The sequence below is a fragment of the Bipolaris maydis genome, assembly GCF_028858645.1.
Source record: "Bipolaris maydis strain C4 unplaced genomic scaffold PSV08scaffold_16, whole genome shotgun sequence".
In the NCBI taxonomy this organism is placed as follows: domain Eukaryota; kingdom Fungi; phylum Ascomycota; class Dothideomycetes; order Pleosporales; family Pleosporaceae; genus Bipolaris; species Bipolaris maydis.
In genome coordinates, this window is record NW_027093872.1 from 313,574 (window position 1) to 340,012 (window position 26,439).

Below are 26,439 nucleotides of genomic sequence, written 5' to 3' on the forward strand. Positions count from 1 at the left end.
TATCTCCTGGCAAATGCCTCTTGCGTAGTTTGCCGCTGCACCCGCGCAACTAGACTGGAAAGGGGACTTTTCTCGAAACGGGACATCGTGGCATGACTGTATGCAAGAATTATGTCAACTTTGCTATAGATCCCGTCACTAAACATTCCGGGTTCCGAAAAGGCAAGAGTCATTAACGAAAAGGTGGGTACATAGTAAGTACGTCTTATGTAGTAAGCAGGAAATGCGTGCCACACGGCTAAATGCGTGCTACACCGCTGAATGCGGTGACTTCGCCTAAGAAGATCACTGCTACAACGCTACATGTGATTTTTATGTTAATCCTATATTGGAATAGCAAAAATGAACCCAGTGCATCCATTTTACGTGGTTCGTATCCAAAGTACTATTATAGGAGTGCTAATACTCCATAGTGCAAACGAGCTATTTAGGCAGGTCAGCCTTCTTTTACGAAGTCAACCAAGAGAGCTTACACGAGCCACACCGATGCAGCCAACGAGGGTGGACGCTCTCAGGGCCAATCAGATTGCATGTTACGGCCAGTCCCGAGAGGGATTTTGTGCACAAAATCCCTCTCGGGACTGGCCGTAACATGCAGGTAAGCCTCAGTGGAGATTTACTTCTACTACCCTGTACCCTTTGCTCACGAAGTAACTATGGCGAATTGACATAATAGGTTACAACAACACACTATTTTGTGCCACGTGTTGTCTAATCATGAGCCTTCCTAGCTACAAACCAAGCCTCCCTTTTTGAGCCTAGATAACATACGGTACTCTTACTAGATAGCATAGTTGGCAAGTATCAAACTTTTCGGTAGTGGTAATATACTTTGATTCTCGGGGATAATGTCTAGTGTATCAAGCAGAGCTAAGTAGAAATCCTTTGTGTAGAATATATATCAGATGCAAGATGTCCAGATTTCCACAACATCTTCCACTGTTTTCACCATAATTTCCGCACCTTTCTTCTTGAAACTTGGAAGCATCCATCTTCCGCAAGACTAATACAGAACGTCGAAGATCTGGTATATCTTGAAGCCAAACGGATATACCATCACAAAAAGCAACAATGCCTGACGACAAAACAATGCCCATAGCCATCATTGGCATGAACATGAAGTTCCCAGGTGACGCAGTGTCAGCACAGTCATTCTGGAAGTTAATCGTGAGCGCAAGAAACGTATCCAAAGAGGTACCTGCCGACCGCTTCAAAATAGATTGCACGTAGTCCTTCTCCACGAGATTACACACATCCACATACTAACTCAAACCCCCCAGCATTCTACCACCCCGACCCAAACCGCCTAGACAGCGTAAGTCTACAAAGCAAAACCTAACATCAAACAGTCCAATTGACCCCAAACTCAACAGATTCGCATCAGAAATGCACATTTCATGACCGAAGACCCCCGCGCCTTCGACGCCCCCTTCTTTAACATGTCCCACGCCGAAGCCTCAGTGCTCGACCCGCAACAACGCGGCCTCCTCGAAGGCGCCTACCGCACCTTCGAAAACGCCGGCATCCCCATGGAATCCCTCTCACGGACTCCGACATCTGTCTACTGTGCATCCTTCTCCCGCGACGGCGAAACAATCACAGGCCGCGATTTCGCATCGCAATCCCGGTACCACGCTACCGCCAACGGCTCATCCATGCTCAGTAACCGTATCAGCCACTTCTTCGATCTCGCAGGGCCGTCACTGACGGTAGACACGGCGTGTTCGTCTGGCCTCTACGCGCTGCATCTGGGTGTGCAGAGCATACTGACGGGCGAGAGCACCATGTCGCTTGTGTGCGGCGCAAACACATTTATCACGCCAGAAAGCCAGGCGCTTGCGCTTAGCAACGGCGGATTTCTGAGTGTAGACGGTAAGAGTTATAGTTTTGATGCCAAGGCAAATGGGTATGCGAGGGGAGAGGGGTTCGGGTTTGTGCTGCTGAAGCCGCTCGATGCGGCGATTAGAGATGGGGATGTGGTGAGGGCGGTGGTGAGGGCCACGGGGGCGAATCAGGACGGTAGGACGCCGAGTATTACACAGCCGAGTCAGCAGGCGCAGCTGGATCTGTTGAGGGATACGTATCGTGTTGCGGGGTTGAATGTTGCTGATACTGGGTATGTTGAGGCACATGGCACGGGCACGCCTGTTGGTGACCCGATTGAGGCGTCTGCCATAGGACAGGCTTTCCGAGACGGTCGTAGTCTTGATAGACCGCTTTACATTGGTTCCGTCAAAGCGAGTATTGGCCACTTGGAGGGTGCTTCGGGCTTGGTGAGTTTTCGAAGACTTTTGACTGATGTGCGTCTATATTTTGCTAACTGATATGGTGGTTTAGGCTGGTGTCATCAAAGCTGTTCTCTCACTGGAAAAGGCGGTAATTCCGCCAATTGCCATGTTTGAAAAGGTCAACCCTGCTATCGATGCAGCGGATCTTCAGCTCGCGGTAAGAGCCTCTTTTGCAGGCTGAGAAAAGTGTTCTTATTGACTTGGTCTAGTTCCCCAAAGAAGCAATCCCATGGCCAGCATCAGAAGTTCGCAGAGCATCAGTGAGTTCCTTCGGATACGGAGGTAGTAATGCTCATGTGATCCTTGACGATGCGTACAACTATATGCGCAGTCGCGGCTTAAAAGGCCTGCATAAATCAGTCAGCGGATTTGTGCCTGCGAACGGACATGCAAATGGTCATGAAAACGGGCATACTAACGGAAACACCAATGGAAATACCAACGGACACACTAATGGACATGCCAATGGGCACACCAATGGACATGCCAATGGCCACTCCAACGGAAACAGCGCCGTTCCATCAACAACCCCCTACGCCATCCTCCCCTTCTCAGCCGCAGACAGCGACGGCACAAAGCGTCAAGCAGAAGCCCTCCAAACCTTCCTCGCCTCCCACGAGACCCTCTCCCCCACAACCTTCCTCTCAGACCTATCCTACACCCTCTCCTCGCACCGATCACTCCTCACATTCCGCTCCTTCGCCGTCGTCTCCTCTCTCAAAGATGACCTCGCAACCCTCATCTCACCCAGCATCTTCAGCAGTACCTCATCCTCGCCCGATCTCTCCTTCGTCTTTACAGGCCAAGGTGCACAATACGCCCGTATGGCCACCGGACTCCTGCACTACCCAGTTTTTCGTCAAAGCCTCGGGGAGTGCGATGCCTATCTCACCACTCTCGGTAGCAGCTGGTCTGTGCTAGAAGAGCTCAGAAAGGACAAGGAGACCAGCAGAGTCACAAAGCCGGCGCTATCACAGCCTCTCTGTACCGCTATACAAATTGCTCTTGTCGATCTACTGCGTACATGGGGTGTTGTTCCTCGTGCGGTAGTTGGACACTCGTCAGGGGAGGTTGCGGCTGCGTACTGTGCGGATGGGTTGGACCGCGAGAGTGCGTGTCGTGTGGCTTACTTCCGTGGTGTTGTGGCCGACAAGTTGGCTTCTGACTCAGCGAGGGAATCGACAACGATGATGTCGGTGGGCTTGGGCAAGGACGCTGTCCAGAAGTATCTGAAGGCGGAGCCAACCGTGACGGTCGCGTGTGAGAACAGTCCGGTTAACGTGACCTTATCAGGTCCAAAGGCGGCGATCTTGCAATTGTTTGATACGCTAAATGCTGAGGAGATCTTCGCACGAAAGTTGCCTGTGACTATCGGGTACCACTCTGAGGCACTACGTGATGGCGCGGTTGAGTATGAGGGTTTACTGGCTGGGATATCCGCGCCGGTAGTGAGGGACACGAAACAACCTAGCAGAGTCGCCTTCTTCTCGTCCACAGAGGGTGACTTTGTCACACTGGGAAGTCTTGCGAGACCAAGCTACTGGGTCAAGAACCTCCTCTCCCCAGTCCTCTTTACCGATGCCGTAACAGCACTCGTCAGCGAGCGGAAGCAAGCCAACAAATTCCTTGTTGAGATTGGGCCGCAATCTGCTCTTCGACGGCCTGTTAAAGATATCCTCTCACAACTCGGAGAAGGCGAGGATAAATGGTCATACGCTGCCGTACTTGATCCCCGCAAACCCGACGTCCGCTCACTTCTCGAAACCATCGGCGCCCTCTGGAGCGTCGGCATCCCCATCAACCTAAACCTCCCCAACCAGGCCTCCATCCAGCCCACAACCCAGCCAAAGCGTGTGACAGACCTCCCCTCATACCCCTTCTCCCGCGCCAAGCTCTACTGGGACGAACCTCGGATTAGTGCACTCTACTCCCAGAGGCCATTTCGCCGACACGCCCTCCTTGGTCTACGCGAAAACGACTTCAACTCCGCTCAGCCGACATGGCACCACAAGATCCGCCTCGCTGAAGCCCCATGGATCGTCGACCATGCCCTCGAGGGCTCTCCACTCTACCCTGGCACGGGTATGCTCGTCATGGCCATCGAAGCCGCACGGCAGCTCCTCCCACCCAGTGCGGAGATCAGCGGGTACAGACTTGAAAATGTGAGGTTTATGCGGTCTATCCCTGTGAATGAGTCAGAGAAAGGCACTGAGGCGAAGATCTACCTTCAACCACGCCGGCATACCGCCAAAGACGCTGCGCAACGCTTGTATGACTGGCGAGTATTCACACTCGGCGGCGATGAGTGGATTGAATGCGCATATGGAAGCATCCGCGTCGAGCTTGAGGAAGCAGAGGCCTCGCTTGAGACAGCCGCTCGCAAAGCTAGATGGGCGAGCGCTGTAAGCCAGGAGCATGCAAGCACGGCGGGACAGTGCACATTGAGTGTGCAGAGCGGGCAGCTGTACGAGAACTTGAGCAAAAAATCTGGTTTCGACTACGGGCCGTATTTCCAGGGCTTAAGGGAAATCAAGTACTCTCGCAACGGATGTGCGTCGGGTACGCTTGCGCTACGGGACTATGCGAAGAATATGCCATACGCCGATGAAGATCCCTGTGTGATTCACCCCACAACGTTCGACTCGGTCTTCCACGTGGGATTTGTTTCGCTCAGTATGGGTGGATGGGAGGCAATTCCAACGCTCATGTTCAGCAACCTCAAAGAGCTATGGGTCTCACACAAACTATTCACACTGCCCGGTAACCCGCTATTGCACATCGCGACAAAGGAGGTGGCTCGCACCTTTAGGGAGTTTGAGTGGGATGCTAGCACCCTGCTTGCAGAGACCGGCGAGCCTGTTATCGTCGCCAGGGGCGAGCGTGGAACAGTCATCGCCGGCGCCGGTAGCAGCGCGCGCAACGACGACGACGGTGCCAGTCGCTTCTCGTACGGCATTGACTTCAAGCCCGATCTCTCAATGCTAGGTAAGAGCGAGACTGAGGCTCACCTCAAGGACCTCTATGCACGGGACCCTCAGTTCTCACCGGACCCTAAGGACGCCGAGGCTGTCGACCGTGCTGATGCTATTGCGCTGTACTTCATTGAACAAGCACTGGACAAGATAGAGAATGGCGAACCGTTACAGTTCGATAACCATTTGACCAAGTATGTGGATTTCCTGCGCAAGGTCCGCGCCAATAGGCACAAGTACACGTTGGCATCGCGGGGGCTAGGCCATTTGACTATCGAGGATGTCTTGCGTGAGGCAGATAATGAGCCAACCCAGAAGCTAGTGAAGAAGGCTGGCGAGCATCTCTATGGCATTTTGGTGGGAGCAGATAATGCATTGCAGATTATCTTCGAGGGTAATCTTGCTAATGGTAAGTCCAACAAAACAGGCTGAGAGAGTGCAATAATAAAACTGATACGGGGGGACAGATTTCTACCATTGCGACTTCTACTCGCGCCACTACCGCAAAGCTGGCGCATATATGAACATGCTAGCACACGCAAATCCTCAACTAAGAATTTGCGAGGTTGGTGCAGGAACGGGTAGTGCCACGAGTAAGGTGCTGCCGTTCTTGATTGACACTGATGGCCTTGAGGGCGATCGATTAGTTCGGTATGGTGATCTGGGCATCACCCTCCTCTCCCTTCTACTGACCATTTTCGCAGCTTTAGCGAGTACGCATACACCGATGTTTCAGTCGGCTTCTTCGAAAAAGCGCGAGAAAAATTTGCCTTTGCTGAGAAACATATGCGCTTCGCCAAACTTGACCTTGAAATCTGCCCATCCCTCCAAGGCTTTGAACTCGGCAGCTACGATGTGATAATGGCCTGTAACGTAATCCATACCACATCAGATCTCATGAAGTGCCTTCGCGACCTCTACGCTCTCCTACGCCCTGGCGGTAAGCTGGTTATGATGGAGACCACTGTCGACAACATCCGTGACGGCATCATCTTCGGTTTGTTGCCGGGATGGTGGATGCGTGAAGGCCATTGGTGGGACGGTGAGGATGTTGATGCTGTGCCCGGAGAGGACGAGGCACTGGGACCTATTCTCACTGAAGAAGGATGGGATACCGCGCTAAAGACGGCGGGCTTCTCAGGTGTAGACATGGTGTTCAGGGATAACGAGTACAAACCCCGCCACCGCGTCTCAACGCTCGTCGCAACAAGGCCAGAGGAGGTTGAAACCGAAGCGTTGCCCGAGCGCTGGGTCATTCTTGCGGATCCCGCGCAGGCTACTCATGTCGATGTGATGAAGGCGAAGCTCGCCGCCGTCCCATGGATCGGCAAGACTGAAGCGTATACTCTCGAAGGGCTGGTTGCCGCTGGATTGGAACTGAGCAACACCAAGGTCCTCAGCTTGCTTGAGATTACCACGTCCCTTCTGGGTACTATCGCAGGGCCGCAATTCGAAGCACTCAAGAAAATTAGTTTGGATGCTAAAACAGTCCTTTGGCTCACGCGGGGCGGCAGTCCTGGCGCTGGCAACCCTACCGCTGAGATGGCAGTCGGTTTCTCGAGAAGTGTTTGCTCTGAGCGGGGTGATCAGTCCTTTATCACACTGAGCTTAGAAACCGAGGACCTGGCTGAAGGATCAAGCCATGTACTACGTCTTCTCGAGCACTTCCACGAAGCGGGAGGAAACAGGAGCGCAGATGCCGAGTCGGAGTATGCAGTTCACAACGGCCTTATCCATATCCCGCGCATCGTCCCACAAAAGAGGGTTAATCAGACTCTTGCCACGCGTGCCAAACTCCCTGATAAGCTCAGCTTTGCACTTGGTCAAGCCGCCCCCAAGCCGCGCATAAACCTGACCATCCAACAGCCCGGTCTCCTCGACACCCTCTATTACATCGAAACGCCTACTCCTAGCACCCAGCTGCAATCAAGTGAAGTAGAAATCGAGGTAGCAGCTGCCTCCTTGAACTTCCGTGATGTAATGATCGCCCTGGGTCAGGTGCCTGGCGACGGCCTCGGCCTCGAGGGCTCAGGAACTGTCACCCGCGTCGGTCCAGGCTGCAAAACCTTACAACCTGGCGATCGTGTCATGTACTTCATCTTCTCGACAGGTGGGTGCTGTGGAACCTACGTACGTTGCGATGAGGCCTCGACACGCAAGATTCCACGCGAGGATATCTCCTTCTTGGACGCGGCTGCTATCCCTGCAGTGTGGGCTACAGTTGTCTATGCGTTTGATTATGTAGGCCGGCTGCGCAAGGGTGAAAGCGTATTGATCCACGCCGGAGCAGGTGCGGTTGGTCAGGCTGCTATCCAGCTCGCGCAGCTGCGTGGGGCAGAGGTCTTCGTCACAGTAGGAAGTGAGTGGAAACGCAAACTGGTGAAAGAGCTTTACGGTCTCGCAGACGATCACATCTTCCACAGCAGAGAAGCCAGCTTCGTTGACGACGTGTTCCATGCCACAGCCAACCGCGGCGTCGACGTCGTCCTGAACTCCCTCGGCGGCGAACTCCTCCAACACTCGTGGCTTTGCACTGCGCCCTTCGGCCGCTTCATTGACATTGGCAAAGCTGACATCCTTGCCAACAACACACTCGAGATGGGTCATTTCCTACGCAACGTCACCTTTGCGGCTATCGACGTTGCAGGAATGTACGCCGAGAACAAACCACTCATGCAACTTGTGCTCGACGATGTATTCAGTCTGTTTGCAGCAAACCCTGGGTTGCACAACCCCAAACCGCTGCATGCGTTTGCGCCGAGCAAGATTGAAGAGGCGATGCGTGCTTTGCAGGGAGGCAAGATTGCTGGCAAGGCGGTCATTGATTTTCAGATGGCGGGTGATTTAGTAGTGTATCAACCCGTACAAACACCGGCATACGGCTTTGAGGCACAGGCTACTTATGTCATCAGCGGTGGTTTGGGCGGGTTGGGACGTGAGATTATGCGCTGGATGGTCTCTCGCGGTGCCCGGCATTTCCTCGTCACCTCGTCTCGAGGTGTGGCCGGGCGCGCCGACGTAATTGCCTTCATCAGAGAGATGGAAGCGCAGGGCGTCGTGGTCCACGCGCCAGCGTCGGATATTTCCAACCGCGCTGTTCTCGAGGCTACCCTTGAGGATGCTAGCAAGACACTACCGCCCATCAAAGGCTGTATTCAAGCAGCAATGGTCTTGTCAGACAACATGCTTTCCAACATGACCGTCGAGCAATACCACCGTGCTCTAGCCCCCAAGTACCAAGGCTCTTGGAACCTTCACGAGCTCCTACCAAAGGATATGGACTTCATGGTCTTCCTCTCTTCTATGAGTGGCATCATAGGCAACCCCGCGCAAGCTAACTATGCAGCCGGTAACACCTTTGAAGACGGGCTTGCTCGGCACCGCGCTGCTAATGGGCTAAAGGGAGTCTCATTTGATCTCGGCTTGGTCCTGGAGGCTGGATGGGCGAGCGACAACTTCGAAGACGTGACAAAGAGTTTGCGCGCTGGTCTGGGTGGACTGACGCAGAAGCAACTAATGGCAATTCTGGACGTCTTGTGCGATCCGGAGTATGACTGCACGGGTAGTGCGGCGCAAGTGGTCAATATCCATGACAAGCCTGTGAAACTATACAGGATGTTCCAGGATGGTGTGTTGCACTGGGCAGGCAAGCCGCTTTTCAAGAATCTACTTCGTCTGGGCCAACTTGAGCTGGTCAATGGTGCTGAAGGTGGCAGCGAGGGTGAGGCCACGGCAGTTGACTACCTAGCGCTTATCAGAGCTGCAGCTGATACCGAAGAGGCCGGGCAGATTGTAACGCTGGCATTGCTTGGGAAGTTGAGCAAGTCGCTATCAGTGCCAGCGGAGAGTCTTGATGTTGGTAAGCCGGCTTATGTGCTTGGTGTTGACTCGCTCATTGCGGTTGAACTGCGGTACTGGTTCCTCAAGCAGTTCGGCGTAGAGGTTCCTGTATTTGTCATTTTGAAGAAACAGTCGACTGCTGAGTTGTGCTGCCACGTTGCAGAGCAGGTTATTGCCGCCAAATGAGTTCCATGATGGCTATGATGTATATTAGTAATGTGTTGATGAAGGAGGAAAGGAAGATGGTAGTGGAGCAATCATCGAGTGCAGGTCCGATTGGGATGCGGCCCCACTTCGCTTTCGCCGCCAAGGTTACTATGGTACGTACTTATGGTTTGGGTAGGCCCAAGTCCTTCACGCCGTCTTGTAATAGTAATGACCCTAAGGGCTAGAACAAATGAATTGTGTTCTAAATTTTACAACTTCGCTATGTGCATGTATACTAAGAAGTGATTGATAGCAATAGTATCTAAATATATGTCAGAACTTGTCATGAGCATATAAATTAGATGTCACTTTGTTTGCATTGGCACCGAACCAACTATCAATCAGCACATCTACATTATCTCCTACACCAATATCACTGTCTCCAACGGCACACCTCTAGCCCTGAGGACTTCTAATCTTGGCGCCTTGCCCAACCCAGTCAGGCCTTCCACAAAATCTTCCTCGCAAAAATCCCGCAATCGAGGGTTTTGTTCTTCAAGGGTTCCATCCTTACTATTCCGAAACTGCAGACCTTTCAGTGCGCCCTCTTCAGAATGAAGGACCACATCATAGTGACGCGGAAGCGGTCCAAATATCAGTTCACCATCAGCCATACCATGTACATATGCATGTCCGACAACCCTGAACTCCGAATCTGAGCCATGTTTTCGGACGGCTATGAGTTCACGGCAGCCAGGAAATACATAAATACGATCCTCGGGCTCGCATATTGAGGGTGCAAGACCAATATGTCCAGAACGTGTTTTTATTATGCTGCGGCCTTTACATGCGTCTGCTACATATCTCAGATACGTTGTCGTCTCAGGTGTGTTCAGCTTCGATGCATCGCTATCGGCGGTCAGGATGCTTTCGAGAAATTTGAGACTGTAGGTGAAAGAGGGAAATACGGCGCGTTCGGGTACTGCTCGTTCCCTGAAAACGTCAAAGCAAAGCGTACAGCAGAAGGCTTCGATCATTGGCACATTTCCTGGGTGAACACTGGTTAGAATACCGGGAGGCGCACTGTCTCTGATGAACTGGACTATGCTGGCTTCGTCTGTGCCGCCAGCGTTGACAACAGTCCGTTGGGCGACGGTTCCAATATGCATTCCGGCGATTTCAAGACGCTCATCTGAGATGCTGAGCACATTTGCCTTCATATAGCCGGAAGCATATCGAGCAGCACGGGGATAGTTAGTGTTCGGAGGATGAGACCAGTCCGGAACCCACGTCGGCATCTCTAGGGAGTGATCCTGCAGCTCACAAAAAGGCAGCAAGCGTAGGCTCTGGAAGTGGCTGATGAATCGCTCGACGTAACTCTGGTATACTTTCCCAACCGGCAGCTTGTAATTCACATCAATATGCATATCTTGCTCTTCCTGTCGTACTGTACTTCTCATTGCATAAACTCTGTCCCGTGGATTTGAACACTTTAGGCGACAGGTGCGGCGAATGATTATTCCTATATTTGTAGCAATCGGAAAGTTGGTTCGGTTGACAATTCCCATGCGTCGTCTGAACTCCAGAGGCACAATGTGTCTCCACGGCTTAAAGCGGAAACTCCAGTTGGCCTGTACGACTTTGTGCCACTCGATCGAGAGGTCTCCGCATTGCAGTACTGCACGATTGCTACCCAGACGTACTTCTTGGTGTACCCACAGCCTTTCAAACCAAGAACGCCCCAACAAGTCCGAGATAGCCTGCATTACACGATCGTCAAACGGTAGTGGAGTTGATATATCCGCCCAATGCTCGTCTCCTTCAGCTCTTGGCTTTGCAGTGTCCTCAGTGAGGTTGACATCAAGTTTGCGATCTAACTGACGGATTGCATCAAATGCGATTGCTGAGTTATCACTCTCTTTTCCAACCCAGCACACAACATGCTCGGCTGCTTTGTATATATCTGGCATAAGTTGTACCTGCAAAGCTCTCTCATCATAATCCGATTGATTGATGCAGATCGCATCAATCCATATTAGTCGTTCTCGTTCAGGAAACCTGAGGTATGGTAAGGCAGTGGCCAGATTTTGCGTGATATGAAGTTTGCCCTTTTCACGGCTTCCTATCAGGAGAGTTTCAGGATCAGCTGGCGAGCCCCATGTGTAAGAAAGCGCGTCGAAAGGCGATGAATGGGACCTTTGGAGCGGTTTCAATCCTTCCTCCAACTGCTGCGATGATCTGAATCGTGGGAATTGATAACATTTATCAAGGTCGACCTCGAGTGGGGATTCGAACTCTCCAGGCTGAATTGTGAGAATTCGTACATAACCCTCCTTCGAATTGATGGGAATGTAGTTGAAATCTTCTTCTGTAATTTGTGAATCGGTGGTACGATGCCTCTTCACACTATAGTCCAATGTACACTCAGTCTCAAGCGGTCGCTTCTTTGTCGACTCGAATGCGGGTGATTGAGCTGGCTGATTCCTGGCCGACATGTCAAACATGAAACAGGTTTGGAGGTACTTTGAGATGAAAAGCGTGAGCCGCGGTGTATCTATTGTGACGACTGTTGGACACAACGAATTGCCCGAGAGAATATATGGTGCAGTGAGGTATGTGAGCAGGCTGAGGAATCAGGTAGAAGGACCAAACTAAGAGTAAAGGTTAAAGCACCAGGCTGATAATCATTCATGAATAGATGACTGCCACGTCGTGAATTCAAGCCACTCTTCAGGCGAAGAATTCAGAAAAGGGTGTACACAACATATGCGTTCCGCAACTACGCCGATTCTGACAGGGCAATGGATATGCATGGCGGCATCCGAGAGGGTTATGACTGGTCTGCAACGCACAACGCTTGCATCATCGTAATGCAGTGATACCTCCTCGGAATGCTCAACACGCAATTTCTGTGCGAATCCGATAAGTTCTACACGCAAAATTGGCTGATCGGTGGCGCTTACGTCGTCGGGTGACTATCTCCACTAAGCGAGTTTCGGATTGGAGAGACCATTGAGCCGTTAGAAGTAGGGTGTAATCATCTTGAGATCCGATGCATGGTAATCTTTTTAGACCATAGGGTACGCATTCTAATCTGCATCAGAGAGATTGGTTTCAACCTTCCCCCAATTAAGTGAGGTCAACCAGACGTACGGCACTAAAGCAAGAGTTTGGTGCCAACATGAGTGATGTGTAGGGCCCTCAGTCAGCAGAGCCGAACTCAAAAATGGACATGTCCTCTTCTACACTGACTGTTCTTCGCAGTGTTCCTCAACGATTAAGCATGCTGTTGTATCAGCACGCTTGAATCCAATGGCTCCAGAATCAACCGGAGACTTTAGCGAAGCTAGATTAGCCCCATGATATGGAATATCTGTGGGATCGTGCCGCAGAATTATCAAAGATGCATAAAACTAGGCGTTGGATGCTTTGGACTGTCCCAGTAAGTTGAGAGAGCATAATTGAAGCGCAAACTGTAATTGTCAAGTATGCTGGAGGCCCATTCACTGCTAAAGTATATGACAAGGGGATAGCCCACGGTCTTTAGGCATAACTTAGCACTGTGCTGCAACCTAGGCATACATATAATAAAGACAGGGATGTAGAGGGTGGAAGGGCGACTGATGGCGCGTGATTACTACACCGTAGTGCTGAGCCGCGCGCAACGTAATCTGATTCCTTTTGCACGCCTATCAACGCGCCCGTGACGAATGATCAGGTCATTCATCCCGGGTAAAACGGGCTTCGCAAGAACTTCCAGGATGGCAGTGTTGGCGGTTTGGGTAATGGTGGTTCTAGGCTGGTCCTACTAGAATGCACGGACCACCCCAGCCATCACCAACCTCCGCATTTACAGCCTGCTAGTAATTACGCAACCCAACGGCTAGGAGAATATGGATCTCAAATACGAGTACCGACCTGGTAGTTTCCACAACGATCTCTTTCAGCACCAGCCGAAATTCAAGCCGTGATCGACACTTTTTCACGACAGTCAGCATTCGGATTTGTTCATACACCTTCCTTTGTTTATCAACACCATGCTTTTCAACAAGCGCATTCTGGCACTGGCCGCTCTTTTCTCGACACTCACCAGTGGACGACCCTTTGATTCGGCAGGAGCAGGAAAACTTGTCGCGAGGAGCAAAAGTTATGCGGTTGTCAACGTTGGTGGAGATTCGACCGAGACATCTGCGGAGCCGACTTCAACTATCAAGACGACAACGACTATTGAGGTTGTTATCCCAGGAGAGACAGTCACTCGAGAGGTGACGGCGACAGTCGTCAAGCCGAATCCAGCACCTGTACCTACGCCCTGCCCAAGCTCAAGCAGCGTGGCGGCGTCATCGAGTTCCCTGCCGGTCTCTTCAACATCAACTCCTATTTCTTCAACACCTCCAATTTCCACACCAAACACGCCCATGAGCGTGCCATCAAATAGCACATCGATGCCAATCGAGACGCCAAAGCCAATCTTCATTACCGTCACTGTCTCCGAGGACGACGGTCCTACAGAGTACTATGACAACGGCATGTGGCACACCAACTACAGGATAAAGACGTTTGAGGATGATGCCGTGGCAGCTCCAACAGCGCCGCCTACGGCTTAAGCGAGGTACTGAGTGGTTCCCTCTTTTCTTCCTCTCAGGTTAGGCGGTAGGCTGGCTCAGCTGTCTGTTTCTATTCTTTGGCAGTATTTTAACGACGAAAGAGTAATGGTGACATGTCGATACGCTAGTGCAGCAGACAAGTATACATGTAGACACACATGGGTCAGGCGTTCTGGGAGTAATTGTAGCGACGGTCAGGTCCTTTGGGCCGCATGTATTATGTAGTTTGACTAGATGGATAGCTGAGATGAATAACAATGATTCCACGGCTGCATGTGTGTGTTGAAGAGTAATGTGCTGATGGTCTGGTACGGAACAGCAAAGGCCGAGGGAGGATGATGATGATGACGCAGGTCCAAGGAGAAGATGACATCCCTGTCATGATTGCTTGGCAAACGGGTGCGCCCAAGGCGGCGGTTGGTATAGCCACGACGAGCTTTCCACTCCACAACCCCGGACTACCCGCTCGCCTGGATACACACAATGGCGTCGCCGCCCCCCGTAGAAGACCAGGCCCGGTTGCTTGAAGATGCTCTCGCTGTGGTGCGCCAGCAGACGATGCTCATGCGGCGCTGTCTCGAGACGCCGGGCAAGTTAATGGATGCGCTCAAGTGCAGGTACGCGCATGGCCCATGAGTGAAGCAATACATGAACATATAGACTGGCTCGCATGTAGCAACTGCTACAACCACCCTGCTATGTCCCGAAGCAATGCTGACGACCCTCTTGCGCAGCTCGACGCTCGTCTCGGAACTGCGCACCAGCAGCCTCGGTCCCAAACAGTACTATGAGCTATACATGGCTGTCTTCGATGCCCTGCGCCACCTGGCCGTCTACCTGCGCGAGAATCACCCAGTCAACCACCTTGCCGACCTCTATGAGTTGGTCCAGTATGCCGGCAACATTATCCCCCGCCTTTATCTCATGGTCACCGTTGGCACCGTATACATGGCCATTGAAGATGCGCCCGTTAAGGAGATCATGAAGGACATGATGGAGATGAGTCGCGGAGTCCAGCACCCCGTCCGTGGCCTCTTCCTACGCTACTACCTTGCCGGCCAGGCCCGCGACCACCTTCCCTCAGGCGATGGCGATGGGCCCGAGGGCAACCTGCAGGACTCCATCAGCTTCATCCTCACAAACTTTGTTGAGATGAACAAGCTGTGGGTCCGCCTGCAGCACCAGGGACACTCGAGGGAGCGGGAACAGCGGACCAAGGAGCGACAAGAACTGCAACTTTTGGTCGGTAGCAACTTGGTCCGTTTGAGCCAGCTGGTCGATCTAGACAACTACAAGAAGATTCTCAACCCGCTACTTGAGCAGATTGTCCAGTGCCGGGATGTGCTTGCGCAAGAATATCTCCTCGAAGGTATTTCTTGGATCCCAGGACATGTGAGCGCATAGCTAACAGGCTCCAGTTGTCACCCAGGTCTTCCCAGACGAGTTCCACCTTCACACCCTCGATCAGTTCCTTTCTGCTGTCGCACGCTTGAACCCGCACGTCAACGTCAAGGCTATTGTCGTTGGCCTCATGGACCGATTGTCCTCGTATGCGCAAAGGGAAGCCGAAACGGAAAGCCCAGAACAGCGCAAGAAAACAGAAGAGGAATCGATAGCACACCTTTTGGAACAGATGCGGATAGCGAAGGAAAACAAGGCAGCCGAACCGGAACCTGCGCCGGCACAGCAAAATGGCAACTCTTCAGAAACTCCCGAAACACAACCGTCTACGGACGAGACCACAGAAGAAACCACAGAAGACTCGACAACTCCTGCTGAGGCACCTGCTGAAGAGACCCCAGCAACAGAGACAGACGGCGAAATTGAGAAGAAACGAGGCATACCGAACAATGTCAAGCTCTTTGAAATATTTAACGAGCAGGTGCAGACATTGGTGAAGATGCAGCGACTGCCAATACAAGACACAATTGGACTGTTGGTGTCACTGGCAAACCTTGCGCTGTAGGTCTCAGTGACTCGTTCTGTTCACCATGTACTAACTCCAACAGGAACATCTATCCCGAACGGCTCGATTACATTGACCAAGTTTTGACTTTTGCAAACCAAAAAGTTGCCGAATACCAGAACAGCGCAGACCTCCACTCCCAGGCTACCCAGAGTCAAATTCTCAGTCTCCTTCTTTCTCCTATCAAGACCTACATCTCGCTCTTCACCGCTCTAGCGTTACCGAACTTCATCCCGCTTCTCCACTCACAACCATACCCGACTCGAAGAGCTGTAGCAGGCGAGGTGGCAAGAAGTCTTATGCGAAACCAAACTTCTATTGCGACAGCAGAGAACCTCGAAAGTGTGTTGGAGATTTTGAAGGTATTAATTAGAGAGGGCATACAACAAGCGCAAGGATACCCAGGTGGACCGGTTCAGAGACGGGCACAGGAGACGGAGGAGACAATAGAAGAACAGGGTTGGCTCGCGCGGATAGTACATTTGATCCATGGCAAAGATAATGATACCCAATTCAAGGTAGGTTCGACTAGGGTTTCCTCTACTTCAGAAGACTAACACCACTTAGCTCCTACAGATCGCGCGAAAGGCCTTTGCCGAAGGCAACGAGCGTGTCAAGTACACATCCCCTGCTATCATTACAGCTTCGCTCAAGCTTGCTCGCCAGTACAAGAAGCGCGAACACTTTGAAGACAACTGGCAATCGCAGTCATCAGCTCTTTACAAGTTCATGCACAACACCCTCTCGACACTGTACACTCGGGTCACAGGCTCCGCAGATCTCTCCCTCCGTCTCTTTGTTGCTTGTGGCCAGGTAGCAGACCAGAGCGGCTTCGAAGAGGTCGCATACGAATTTTTTGCACAGGCATTCACCATCTACGAGGAAGCCATTAGCGATTCAAGAGCACAGTTCCAGGCTGTATGCGTCATTGCAAGCGGCTTGCACACTACTAGAAATTTTGGAAAAGAGAACTACGATACCCTAATTACCAAGTGCGCACTGCACGGCAGCAAGCTGCTGAAGAAGCCGGATCAATGCCGCGCTGTGTACCTTGCAAGTCACCTCTGGTGGGCGACTGAGATTCGGGCACTGGGTGAGGAGGACCCGAAGGACGTAAGTGGTTTGTAATCAATTTTACGTATGACATTGGTGCTAACAAATCCAGCTCTACCGCGACGGCAAGCGCGTCCTCGAATGCTTACAACGAGCGCTCCGCGTCGCTGACGCCTGCATGGACGCCGCTGTATCCGTTGAGCTTTTCGTCGAGATCCTAAACAGATACGTTTACTACTTTGACCAAGAAAATGAAGCTGTAAGTCTCCGGTCGTATCCAATTCAGACCACCGATTTTTTAACATGACTAGGTTACAACCAAATACCTTAACGGTCTCATCGAACTCATCCACTCAAATCTCCAATCAAACGAAAACGCTTCTTCCCTCGAGAACCCGCGTAAACATTTCCAGCGCACTCTGGACTACATAGCAAGTCGCGAATACGAAGGTGTGGTAACGACGCCCAAGTAGCTGTAATAGGTAATTTGCATGGTGGAGAGATGAACATTGTCGTGGTGGTGGTGAGTTGAGTTTTGTGTGTGAGTGGACGTGAGAGATAAGAAATGTTGGCATGCATGGACGTGAGTGTACACCGAATATGATACGAAGTTACCAACATTGAATGTTGACGATTACCGTAATGGTATGTGTGATGCATGTAATCATTATTTCTTTTTTTTTGCATTTGTGAATTCTTATAGCGACGAAGAAGATATTTCCATTCCATATCCCATGTGTACCTAATCCTTACAAAGAAAACAAAAAGTCCCATGTGATGTCCAGATCGAGCTGTACATAACCATTCACGTCTCTCGCCTTAGCAAACGAAACCAAAAGTAAAGAAACGTAAAAAAAACGTCCAGTAGTCAGTCTTTTTTTTTTTGCATCGCCCCCACCCCCCATCCCATCCCAACTAAGATATACACAAAGAAAGAAGGAACGAAAAAAAAAGCGTTCAAATGAGTGCGTGACAGGGGGAATTGCCTTTTCCCCCTTTTTTTCCCAACCTAAATCCCATCCCCCCACCCCCCTCCCAAAGCAAATCTCGATAAAGAAAAAGAAAAGAAAACGTGCTAGAGAGAGAGAGAGAAAAAGACGTCAATCAAAGCGTCATGTGTAGATATCTCCAGGAAAAAAAAGAAAAGCCCCCAACCGTAATCCAACAGCGCGCCCCATCCTTCTCGCATAATCATGATAAAGGAATCCAGAAAGAAGAAGAAGAAGAAAATTATCAAGAAAACGTCAAGGCCCTTTTCCCACCAGCCAGGTTATGAGAAAAGGTAGTCGGTCCTAAAAAAAAACAGATAATGTGTGCAGTAGGTAAAGTAACAAGGGGGATATATCCAAATCTCCTACCCGCTCAAAAAAAAAAGAATGCCAGGGGGATACTACGTACTAAATGGACGAAAAAGACATTGGAGGGGGAGCAAATTTTTTGGGGGTTGTTAGACATCCCATCCCCTCCATTCAGCATAGCTACTAAACGCGTCGCAACTGACTGGCCGCGCGCGCCATGCCCGCCGTCGAAGACACAGCAAGGGGTTCTGAGCTGAATCTTCGAAATTCCTCCTGGGCCCAGGCTTTCTCGGCGGTGTCTATGCTCGAGGGACTGTACTCATGGCTGTAATTTGAACTTGTTTGGGTGTACGGTCTGTCGTGTGTTGAAGAGGAAGTAGAGGATGCGTCATCGCGGTCTGGGTGTAGGAAATGCGAGTTGTTATTGTTGTTTTTGTTGTTGTTGGAGGGGATTGTGCGGTTTGGAGGAGTGTAAGGGTTGGGCTTGATGTTCGAACTAGAGGGGTGGTTTCTGTGGTGGTGCTGGGGTCTGGGTTGTGTTTGGGATACTAATATGGGACTGCGTTCGAGGTGGGTGGGGTTTGCTGTGAGGGGTTCGCGGAGGAGAGAGGCATCGATGATGCGGGATTGGGGGCCGCTCATTGTGTTGAGGAGGGAGATAATTTCCAGACTGGGGCTTGTGGAGAGGTTGGCTGGTTGGTGCGAGATCGAAACCGAACGGGCGGCTCGGTGCGTTCTGGGGAGGTCCGGGAGGTAGTCGTCCTCGGAATAACGGGGAGAGGAGAGGGGTGTGCTACTGGCTCGGTGGCGGACGGGCTCTCTGGGTGGTGGGTAGGCCTTGTACTTTGCGGATTTCGGGAGATTCGAGTGACTTTCTGCCACGGATTTTATAGCGGACGTGGATTTGTATGCTGGGATGGGCGTCTTGGTCCGGTAGTGAGCGAGTGGTGGTTTCACGGGTGCTTTGGCCTTTTTCTTGTCACTGTTCATTTCTAGCCTCGCCAGTGCATCCGTAACTGCATCACCCACGTCGACGTTGTTCAGCTCGTGATTCTCTAGCTCAAAGGTCTGTTTCCGAGTTACAACCTTATGAGATATCATATTCGGATGCTCTAAAACAGGATTCGTGCCTTGTGGTGGCGCGGCATCAGGTAATGGCCATTCGGCAGGAAGTTCTGGAACTGGGGGTGTACTGTTATTTGAGCGGAAGTTTCTGTCATTTGATGTGCTCCCGGATGCAGTTGTGTTCAGCGTTGATTTTGAGGGGCCTGAATGCAGAGCTGATTTAGACGCTAGCATTGCACTATGTGGATTTCTTCCTGAATCCGTCGAAAGACGTTTCACCTTCCAGCTACCAGTCTTTTCGTCAACCTCTAAAGTCGAGTGCGGATATCGTAGCGAGTCGGCAAGCGTCTGGGTATCCTCAAATACGGAAGACTGGTATCGATGTAGCGTCTGGTTCGAGTCGTTGTGGTGGATCATGGGTTCTTTTGTGCAATTTTCTTCGACCGGGGTCTTCTCATCGTCGTTGTGGAAATCAAGGCGACTCTTAGAATAGTCTCCTTCCTTGTTCGCGCCATTTGGTACGTAAAAGCGTAGGTCAACACGGACGACGGCGAACAGCATGACGACTAGGATTTCGGTGAGGAAATTGAAGCAGTAAAAGCTAGCTTTGGACAGATACCAGGGTATCGCCACATTTCCGCGCTGAACATCGATCATCAGGGTTGGCGGAATCCAGGCCAAAACGCAACGGAACACTTGTCCAATCGACAGAATGCATACCGAAATAACAAGAATTGTAATATTGTACCGTAGACGTCCAGCACCAAATTTTTCAACCTCGGTACGCGGAATGAGAAGCGAGAGAGCAACCAGAATGGCGGGCGCGAAACAAAAGACCGTGGCATATGTTTGGGCGACCAGGAAGAGGACTCGAAAGGCATCTTGCTTCAAGTGCGTAAGAGTGAAGAATTTCCAGATTTGGCTTACGATGAGACCAAGCAAGGTGAAGACCAAAAGGACCAGCCCACCTCTATGGAATAGGCGATATTGTGTTGACCATCCTAGACTGGGATGTTGGGCGCGGATGATACGTTGAGCGAAGAACCAGTTGACCATGTACAAGATGATGGTGCCGATATAAGTAAAGATGTTTGCTGCAATAGCAAGGCCGACATCTCTAGGGTAGTTTGCCCATGCGATACGTAAGACCATGGTAATGATTCGAATTTTGCAAAGACCTATAAGCGCATTAGTTGTCAGTGTATCGTGATGATGGTTAAGAAAGCTTACCCAAGATTGCGCCATTGAAGATAAACTTGTGTCCGCGATGCTTATTACTTTTGAAGATTTTAATGTGAATAACACCAAATACTAGGTAGAAAACGAGGAAAATGACTGCGATGGGGACATCAGGCAGAATGTCAGGCGATCCGCCTAACCCGGCATCGCGAGGAGCATACGGGGGACCTTTGCCAGTTGCTACGCTATCCTGTTTGAATTTTAGCTACGCGTTTCATATGTTGACACTCGACCACACATACCGGAGGACCTTGTGCTCCTTGTTGCGAAGACATACTTCACTGTTTGTTAGTTAGGGGGAGCGCGCAGAATGTCCAAGTCAAGGATGTACAAGATCAAGGAAAAGCCAACACGGCTCTCTCTCGACAAAGAGAACGGGACTAGATAGCGTATATCAGGTGCACACACTGGGATGGCCGCGCGACTGCTGGGGCTCAAATCATAGTTGGCAATGGCTTAGACCAAGGGGCCGGACGGTCATACATAAGCAAAATGCATGACCAGCGTGTACAATCGTGACGACTCTGTAATTAGTCTGAATTAGAGGGGGTAGCGGTTCCATGCACGTATATGCGGCCCCATTGTTAGCTCAGCTCGGCCATGGTAGCACAGCTCAAAGCCGCAGTGGCATTGGCTGCTCAATGGTATATGCGTTCCGCGCTCATGGTGTGCAAAGACAGAGATAGACGCGTCGATCTAGAGGGCCAAGACTGGTTGCCCTTCCGAGGACCGTTTCTTAGGGCAACGTGCTTTTCCTTGGTGAATAACATTGCTCTTCATTTTGCTCTCCTATATGGGAAATTCCCTCTGGGCGTGGGCTCTGGGTCTTGGGCATTACAAGCACGCTTGCGGTTGTGTTACAGCGCCTAGCAAATTGCGCCAACAGGCACTTGTTTCTCTTGACGTTATCGACGGTCTGACGACGGTGGTGCCGGGTCTCCTCAGTGAAGCCGGAGATCTGCTTCTGTCGCTTACTAGACGTTGAGTGGGGGGGAAGTGGTGAGAGATCGGTGGAAACGGTATATGATTGCCGACCAATGACGCCTGTATCGGCCCTCGCATGGCCGGCGCCGACTTTGCTTGTTCGGGGTCCACGGAGCATCATGGTGTAGATGCGGAATGCTTGATATATGCCATTGTGTCTGTGCCTGCAAAGCATGACCGGAATCAACAAGTAAGAAGCTCATCTCTCCAAGGCCACACACCTTGCAAGAAGGACCAGCTCAAGGCATCATGTCAAACACGCCGCTTCCCACCCACCGCCTTTGCCAATGGATGCAGCATGCATGTCCTTTCTACCCCAGATTTTCGGCACGGTGAAACCCATCGGAATGACGCTTGAAACCTACAACTTCGTCCGTTAGACCTGACAACAACACCACCAACAATTTCCTCTTTGCCATCACCAATGCCACCGGCGCCGCCTAGCTAGCCCTCGGACTGCCCATCACACACTCGCAATGCCGCCCAAAGCGAAGCCGCGCGCGGGCAAACAGGCCAACAACGTCACCAAAAAGGCCATCCCACCGCCCTTTACACCCGCACCCCCGGAGCTCGAAAACCTCCTCTACACCTTCGACCGCTCGCTCGTCTACATAACGCACGTGGACTCCCACCCCGCATGGTTCAAACGCCGCATCTTCATCGTGCCCCTTCTGCTCAACGCCAGCTTCGTGCTCCTCCTGCTATGGCGCCTGTACACCATCAGTCCCCACTATCTTGAAATCGCAAAGTCGGTCCTCGGACAAGCCAACTACACAACCATATACTGGGCCTCCAACACGTGGGGCTCGCTGCTCTGGAAAGTCGGAAGACGCATGCTCCTATTCCTCTTCGACTTTTTCCTCTTCCGCATCATGGGGCCGTGGCCCTGGAGTTTCTTCGTCGAGCAGCCCGGTAACCCGGTTAGTTGGCGCTGGAACGTCGGATTTAGAGATGAAGAGATTTATGTGCGGGTTAGTAGGGGGTGGGGTGCAAAGGATTTGTTGGGTGAGGCAGAGGGAAGCAGCGGGCGCAGAGGAGGCGAGAGCCCTTTTTTCAAGACGCGCATCTTGCCGGCCATGGACAAGCAGCGGCTCCGCGAGAAAACAGGGTACATGCTCATGGACGCCGATTTCGACCTCGATTTCTTTGGCATGGTGGCTGCCACGCAGCTCCTCGATCGCAAGGACATCACGCTCGACCACGTCCGCAAAAGCGTTTTCGTGTACGTTGGCGACGCGGAGCGCGATAATGGTCAGTGGGCTGTGTGGGACTGCGCCAAGCTCGATGAAGGTTCGGAAACAGAAGCTAGGGAAAAAGTCGTTGCCTTCAAAGACAAGCTGACGGCCATGGGCAAGGAGAGTTTGTTCTTCAGATGGGTCGAGCTCATCCAGTACGAAAGTAGTGCTCCTGGTGGCTTTACCCCCGAACGACAAGCTGCTGCGGCCGCAAAAGTAAAGCAGATGTTTGAGGATCAAGGGGTCGACTTTGAGCAGTTTAGTAGGGAGATAGGGGGGTTGGATGGCATGACGGATATCTGATTGCATGCTGTCTCTCTTCTTGTTTTTTCGTTCTAGTGCTGGGGAAGGAAGGAGTGGAGGGGGTGGGAGGAAAGCATGAATGAATGGTTGTAGTCTCCATTGGTCTAGATTGCGATGATACCCTGCTTTCGTGTCTGAAGAAATAATAGAATTATACATCCATCCACCCATTCTCGACGTTCCTTTTTCTTCCCTTCCCCCTTCTGCTAGATTTCTTCTTCGCATAATGTGATGCTAATCAGTAGTCTTCATGGACTACACCACATGGTCGAACAAAGAGCATAATGACGATGATTGAGATGTCGATTGCGTTGAGTCCTCTGGATTATGCCGCGGTCCTGGGAAAACACATCCAGGTAGTATTATCAATTTCTTTGTACTAATTGTAAAAGCATATCCCCCTGTCCTGCCAGATCGCCTTGACAAATTTGGCAGTGGGAGAGATTGTGAAACACCGCTGTCGAAATGTGGCGTACATTTCCGTCTGATGAGGGAAACCCTTTTTTGTTTTCTTGGTGCTTTTCCTTCTTTCTTTCTTTTTGTTCGGGAATATGTCCGAGGGTTATGGGCAGGATGAGTGACGTTTGATTTGAATCTTTTTTTCATTGAGTAAACTTTATGAGATTTACTCTTCCGGGGGCACGAAATGGTTTCATATGCGTGATTGGAAATGAAGCATGGATTTCGCTCGCCTGGTGTTGGACCAGTTCTTCATTCTTGCCCGAAAAGAGTACGCGAATCTGTGTCTTCGATCGGCTCGATAAGTACTAAATAAATTGTATCATCCGAGCGGCAATTTACCCTGAACACCAGATACAGCCAGGCAAAAAGTCCTGCAATCCTAGAAAAGGACAGGATTGAATCAAAGGACCCGTTCCGAAGGGGTGTTGCATGCAGAAATGCAAAGTGCGACCAATAATCTTCCTGTGAAATTTCATAGCTTTGTAAACTGGCAGGTTGGTCAAATTTAGTGATAAAATTCAACGATCAAAAGCTAATGATCTTCAAGCAACTGCAACTGCTAAATGCGTAACATGAATTAAGCTTAGACGCGTGATTATCTGTCTACTCAGCTCCCATCGTAAAAGACATACTGGTCAAGATTTGTCGGTGCCACGTCGTCGCGGACTAGAAAATTCGACGACTGCATAGGGATGTATTCGCTGAACAGATCCGCCATGCTTGCTCCAGGTCCGAAACCAAGGTTTTGCATGAATTGCGGCTGATTATCCGGCCGAGTCGCGCTATCAAGTGAAGCTAGTTCGTCAAAAAAGGTCTCGAGATCGCTGGTGAGCTCAGGGTATCGTGGGTCAGCTTGTGATGGACTAGGCACTCCCACATACGATGGGTTTGTTGGATACGACCCAGAGAAGAAGTCATTGAGGGGATCTATTGTTGGCTGGGCCACGTTGCGGCCATCAGGAGTTGCGGTTTGGAGTGATTCTGGTGTTGACAGATTTATGGCTGTTGAAGATCGTCTGGCCGGCATGATGGAGCTCTCAAGGGCCTGTGAATCATCATGATGCAACTGAGGCAATGTTGATAACATGGCCGTTCGCAACCTTTGTAGCTGGGCGCGGGTCGTTTCACGCAGATTGAGTTGACTAGCAAGTCTGCTGATAGTGACAACCAGACATTTGATCGGTACGGGTAGTCGTTGGACACCAATGTCCAATTGACACTTGTCAAGTCCCTTGAGGAACAGTTGTAAACTTATATCAGAAGGGTGGGAGATAAAACAAGCGCAGTGATATGTCGCTTGTAGCAGGGCAGTCGGCGGGGCGAGCAACGAAAAGGAGCCGCTGGAAAACAAAGCGTCCACTTTTGAGGGTAGACCCGTTTTCCACCTCTCAAGACGCTGAACAGCCTCTTCTTGGTAAGCATCTTGCGCTGACTGCCGCCCAGTGCTTACAAGTATGTCAACCAATTCAATGACATTATTGAACGTACTTAGAGAAAGTAGTGGAGTCATCCTGCTAGCGTGCGTAGGGTCATTTAAACCAGACCAAGGCTGCCACTCTTCCAAACCGTCTTCATCAATAGGCCCAAGGTGCGCTAGATCGGTCTTCCTAAAGTGAGGACGGCGGTTGAGCTGAAATGCTAGCATGCCGTCGAGGAGTAAGCATCCGTAGTAGACATGCTTGTGTCTAGAGTTTGCCAACAGTGTCGATTGGTCTACATTCTCCAGGGCTCTTGACGCATAACCAACGAGCAGCCAGGCTGAATCTGTCAACATTCGGGATATGTTGAATACGACCATATTCAGAAGAGCTCTGATATGTCCGACATCGAAACGTCCAGATTCGCTTGGTATCATGGATCTTGCGGTCTCGTACAGCTTCATAGGCCTTGTCGATGACGGATTAAGGGAGTCGTTCGGGTTTGCGTCGTACAGTGATGCCACTGCCAGGATACTCCACATTTCAGCATACGTCCCAGAAACGGATTGTTCGGGATTGCTGGAATGGCTATGCAGAGGGTAGGAATAGGCAGATTTCAGAGTATCATGCTTCTCGCATATGGGAAGCCAGGAGTGTATATTAGTAAAGTATACTTCGAAAAGTTGCCAGCTATCCTGCGGGATTGTGTCTGGAGCACAGATGCTGGCCGGCTGTTTATGCGACGTTGCTATGATCTGTGCAACACCTGAAGGCTCGACATTGTGCTGGGATCCAACATTACTTGCTTGGCTACGGCTGGCCTTTTTGTTTAAAAGCTCCTCGGTATCTGAATCCTCATCGCTGCTAAAAGAACCGGGTGACGTAGCTTGTTCATGTCTTGAAGGCTCTCCTCCAGACAGCTGCTTATCAACGTCGATGTAGAACTTAGATTTGCGCCATCGCCTGTGGAGCTTGTTAGACTCCTTCGAGTCACGGCTGAGGAGTAACGACGAAGCACCCCCCTGTGCTAACTTCTCTTTGAGGGCAGATTCGTTGTCTAGATTATACTGGAAAAGCCATGCAAGTGCCAACTCCAGGGTGCGAATATAGCCTGGCTGGATGCCTCTCTTCTTGGGGTTTGCCGTGTAGGAGCATTTTCTGGTGGTCCCTGAGCAAGTAGAGCAAGTTGGTTGGAGGCCATCACACTTCTCACGTGCAACGCGACATTGGTCGCATGCTCGTGACACACGAGTGCGTTTGGCGGGCTTCTCTTCGGACAGAGGTGCGGATTGGCGCTTTGCCTGGCTTTGTGCAGGCATGAGCCCGATGCGAAGGGATTTCGCAATATAGTATGATCACGAAACAAGATGCTCAGTAGTGCGTGTGCATAGCTGGATGTAGGGCGTCATGAAGTAACCCAAAGAGTCCACGTAAGAAGCCCCGGCAGCGAGAGAGGGGGACGGAGCAGTCTGGTTGGTTCAGAGAGGCTGCGGAGCTCAACGGCCAGATGATCCGGGGTATATCATGGACTGCGGATGGTGGGCCGGGGTTGTTAGATAGTG

The 26,439-nt window shown here is 51.1% G+C and overlaps 7 protein-coding genes across 7 annotated transcripts; 4 read left to right on the plus strand and 3 right to left on the minus strand.

Moving 5' to 3' along the window:
- Positions 1 to 1,071: 1,071 nt before the first annotated feature.
- Positions 1,072 to 9,286, plus strand: PSV08DRAFT_231182 (uncharacterized protein; the record flags this gene model as incomplete). Its single annotated transcript, XM_014223470.1, has 6 exons — positions 1,072 to 1,194; positions 1,374 to 2,273; positions 2,338 to 2,445; positions 2,498 to 5,669; positions 5,728 to 5,911; positions 5,965 to 9,286. The coding sequence occupies 6 exons, from the start codon at positions 1,072 to 1,074 to the stop codon at positions 9,284 to 9,286; spliced, it is 7,809 nt and encodes a 2,602-aa protein (XP_014078945.1).
- A 383-nt stretch (positions 9,287 to 9,669) lies between these two features.
- Positions 9,670 to 11,742, minus strand: PSV08DRAFT_356356 (heterokaryon incompatibility protein-domain-containing protein; the record flags this gene model as incomplete). The annotated part of the gene is made up of 1 exon (XM_014223472.2): positions 9,670 to 11,742. One exon carries the CDS (start codon positions 11,740 to 11,742, stop codon positions 9,670 to 9,672), a length of 2,073 nt encoding a protein of 690 aa, XP_014078947.2.
- A 1,441-nt stretch (positions 11,743 to 13,183) lies between these two features.
- On the plus strand, positions 13,184 to 14,124 carry PSV08DRAFT_335103 (uncharacterized protein). Its single transcript, XM_014223473.2, has one exon. The coding sequence runs from the start codon at positions 13,285 to 13,287 to the stop codon at positions 13,852 to 13,854; it is 570 nt and encodes a 189-aa protein (XP_014078948.1). The 5' UTR covers positions 13,184 to 13,284; the 3' UTR covers positions 13,855 to 14,124.
- Positions 14,125 to 14,314: 190 nt separating this feature from the next.
- On the plus strand, positions 14,315 to 17,507 carry PSV08DRAFT_210458 (vacuolar protein sorting-associated protein 35). Its single transcript, XM_014223474.1, has 7 exons — positions 14,315 to 14,471; positions 14,589 to 15,223; positions 15,273 to 15,816; positions 15,864 to 16,338; positions 16,388 to 16,933; positions 16,986 to 17,132; positions 17,185 to 17,507. Exons 1-7 carry the CDS (start codon positions 14,338 to 14,340, stop codon positions 17,344 to 17,346), a joined length of 2,643 nt encoding a protein of 880 aa, XP_014078949.1. The 5' UTR covers positions 14,315 to 14,337; the 3' UTR covers positions 17,347 to 17,507.
- Positions 17,508 to 18,354: 847 nt separating this feature from the next.
- On the minus strand, positions 18,355 to 20,750 carry PSV08DRAFT_366033 (uncharacterized protein; the record flags this gene model as incomplete). Its single annotated transcript, XM_014223475.1, has 3 exons — positions 18,355 to 20,414; positions 20,467 to 20,665; positions 20,718 to 20,750. The coding sequence occupies 3 exons, from the start codon at positions 20,748 to 20,750 to the stop codon at positions 18,355 to 18,357; spliced, it is 2,292 nt and encodes a 763-aa protein (XP_014078950.1).
- Positions 20,751 to 21,935: 1,185 nt separating this feature from the next.
- On the plus strand, positions 21,936 to 23,103 carry PSV08DRAFT_366034 (uncharacterized protein; the record flags this gene model as incomplete). Its single annotated transcript, XM_014223476.2, has 1 exon — positions 21,936 to 23,103. One exon carries the CDS (start codon positions 21,936 to 21,938, stop codon positions 22,995 to 22,997), a length of 1,062 nt encoding a protein of 353 aa, XP_014078951.1. The 3' UTR covers positions 22,998 to 23,103.
- Positions 23,104 to 23,960: 857 nt separating this feature from the next.
- PSV08DRAFT_210468 (uncharacterized protein) lies at positions 23,961 to 26,196 on the minus strand (the record flags this gene model as incomplete). The annotated part of the gene is made up of 1 exon (XM_066092087.1): positions 23,961 to 26,196. The coding sequence occupies one exon, from the start codon at positions 26,194 to 26,196 to the stop codon at positions 24,067 to 24,069; it is 2,130 nt and encodes a 709-aa protein (XP_065948067.1). The 3' UTR covers positions 23,961 to 24,066.
- Between the last annotated feature and the right edge of the window lie 243 nt (positions 26,197 to 26,439).

Coding starts and splice junctions, on each gene's coding strand:
- PSV08DRAFT_335103 (XM_014223473.2), top strand. CDS start 13,285: ATGCTTTTCAACAAGCGCATTCTGGCACTGGCCGCTCTTTTCTCGACA.
- PSV08DRAFT_210458 (XM_014223474.1), top strand. CDS start 14,338: ATGGCGTCGCCGCCCCCCGTAGAAGACCAGGCCCGGTTGCTTGAAGAT. Junction 15,817..15,863: donor TCACTGGCAAACCTTGCGCT/GTAGGTCTCAGT, acceptor TAACTCCAACAG/GAACATCTATCCCGAACGGC. Junction 16,339..16,387: donor ATAATGATACCCAATTCAAG/GTAGGTTCGACT, acceptor AACACCACTTAG/CTCCTACAGATCGCGCGAAA.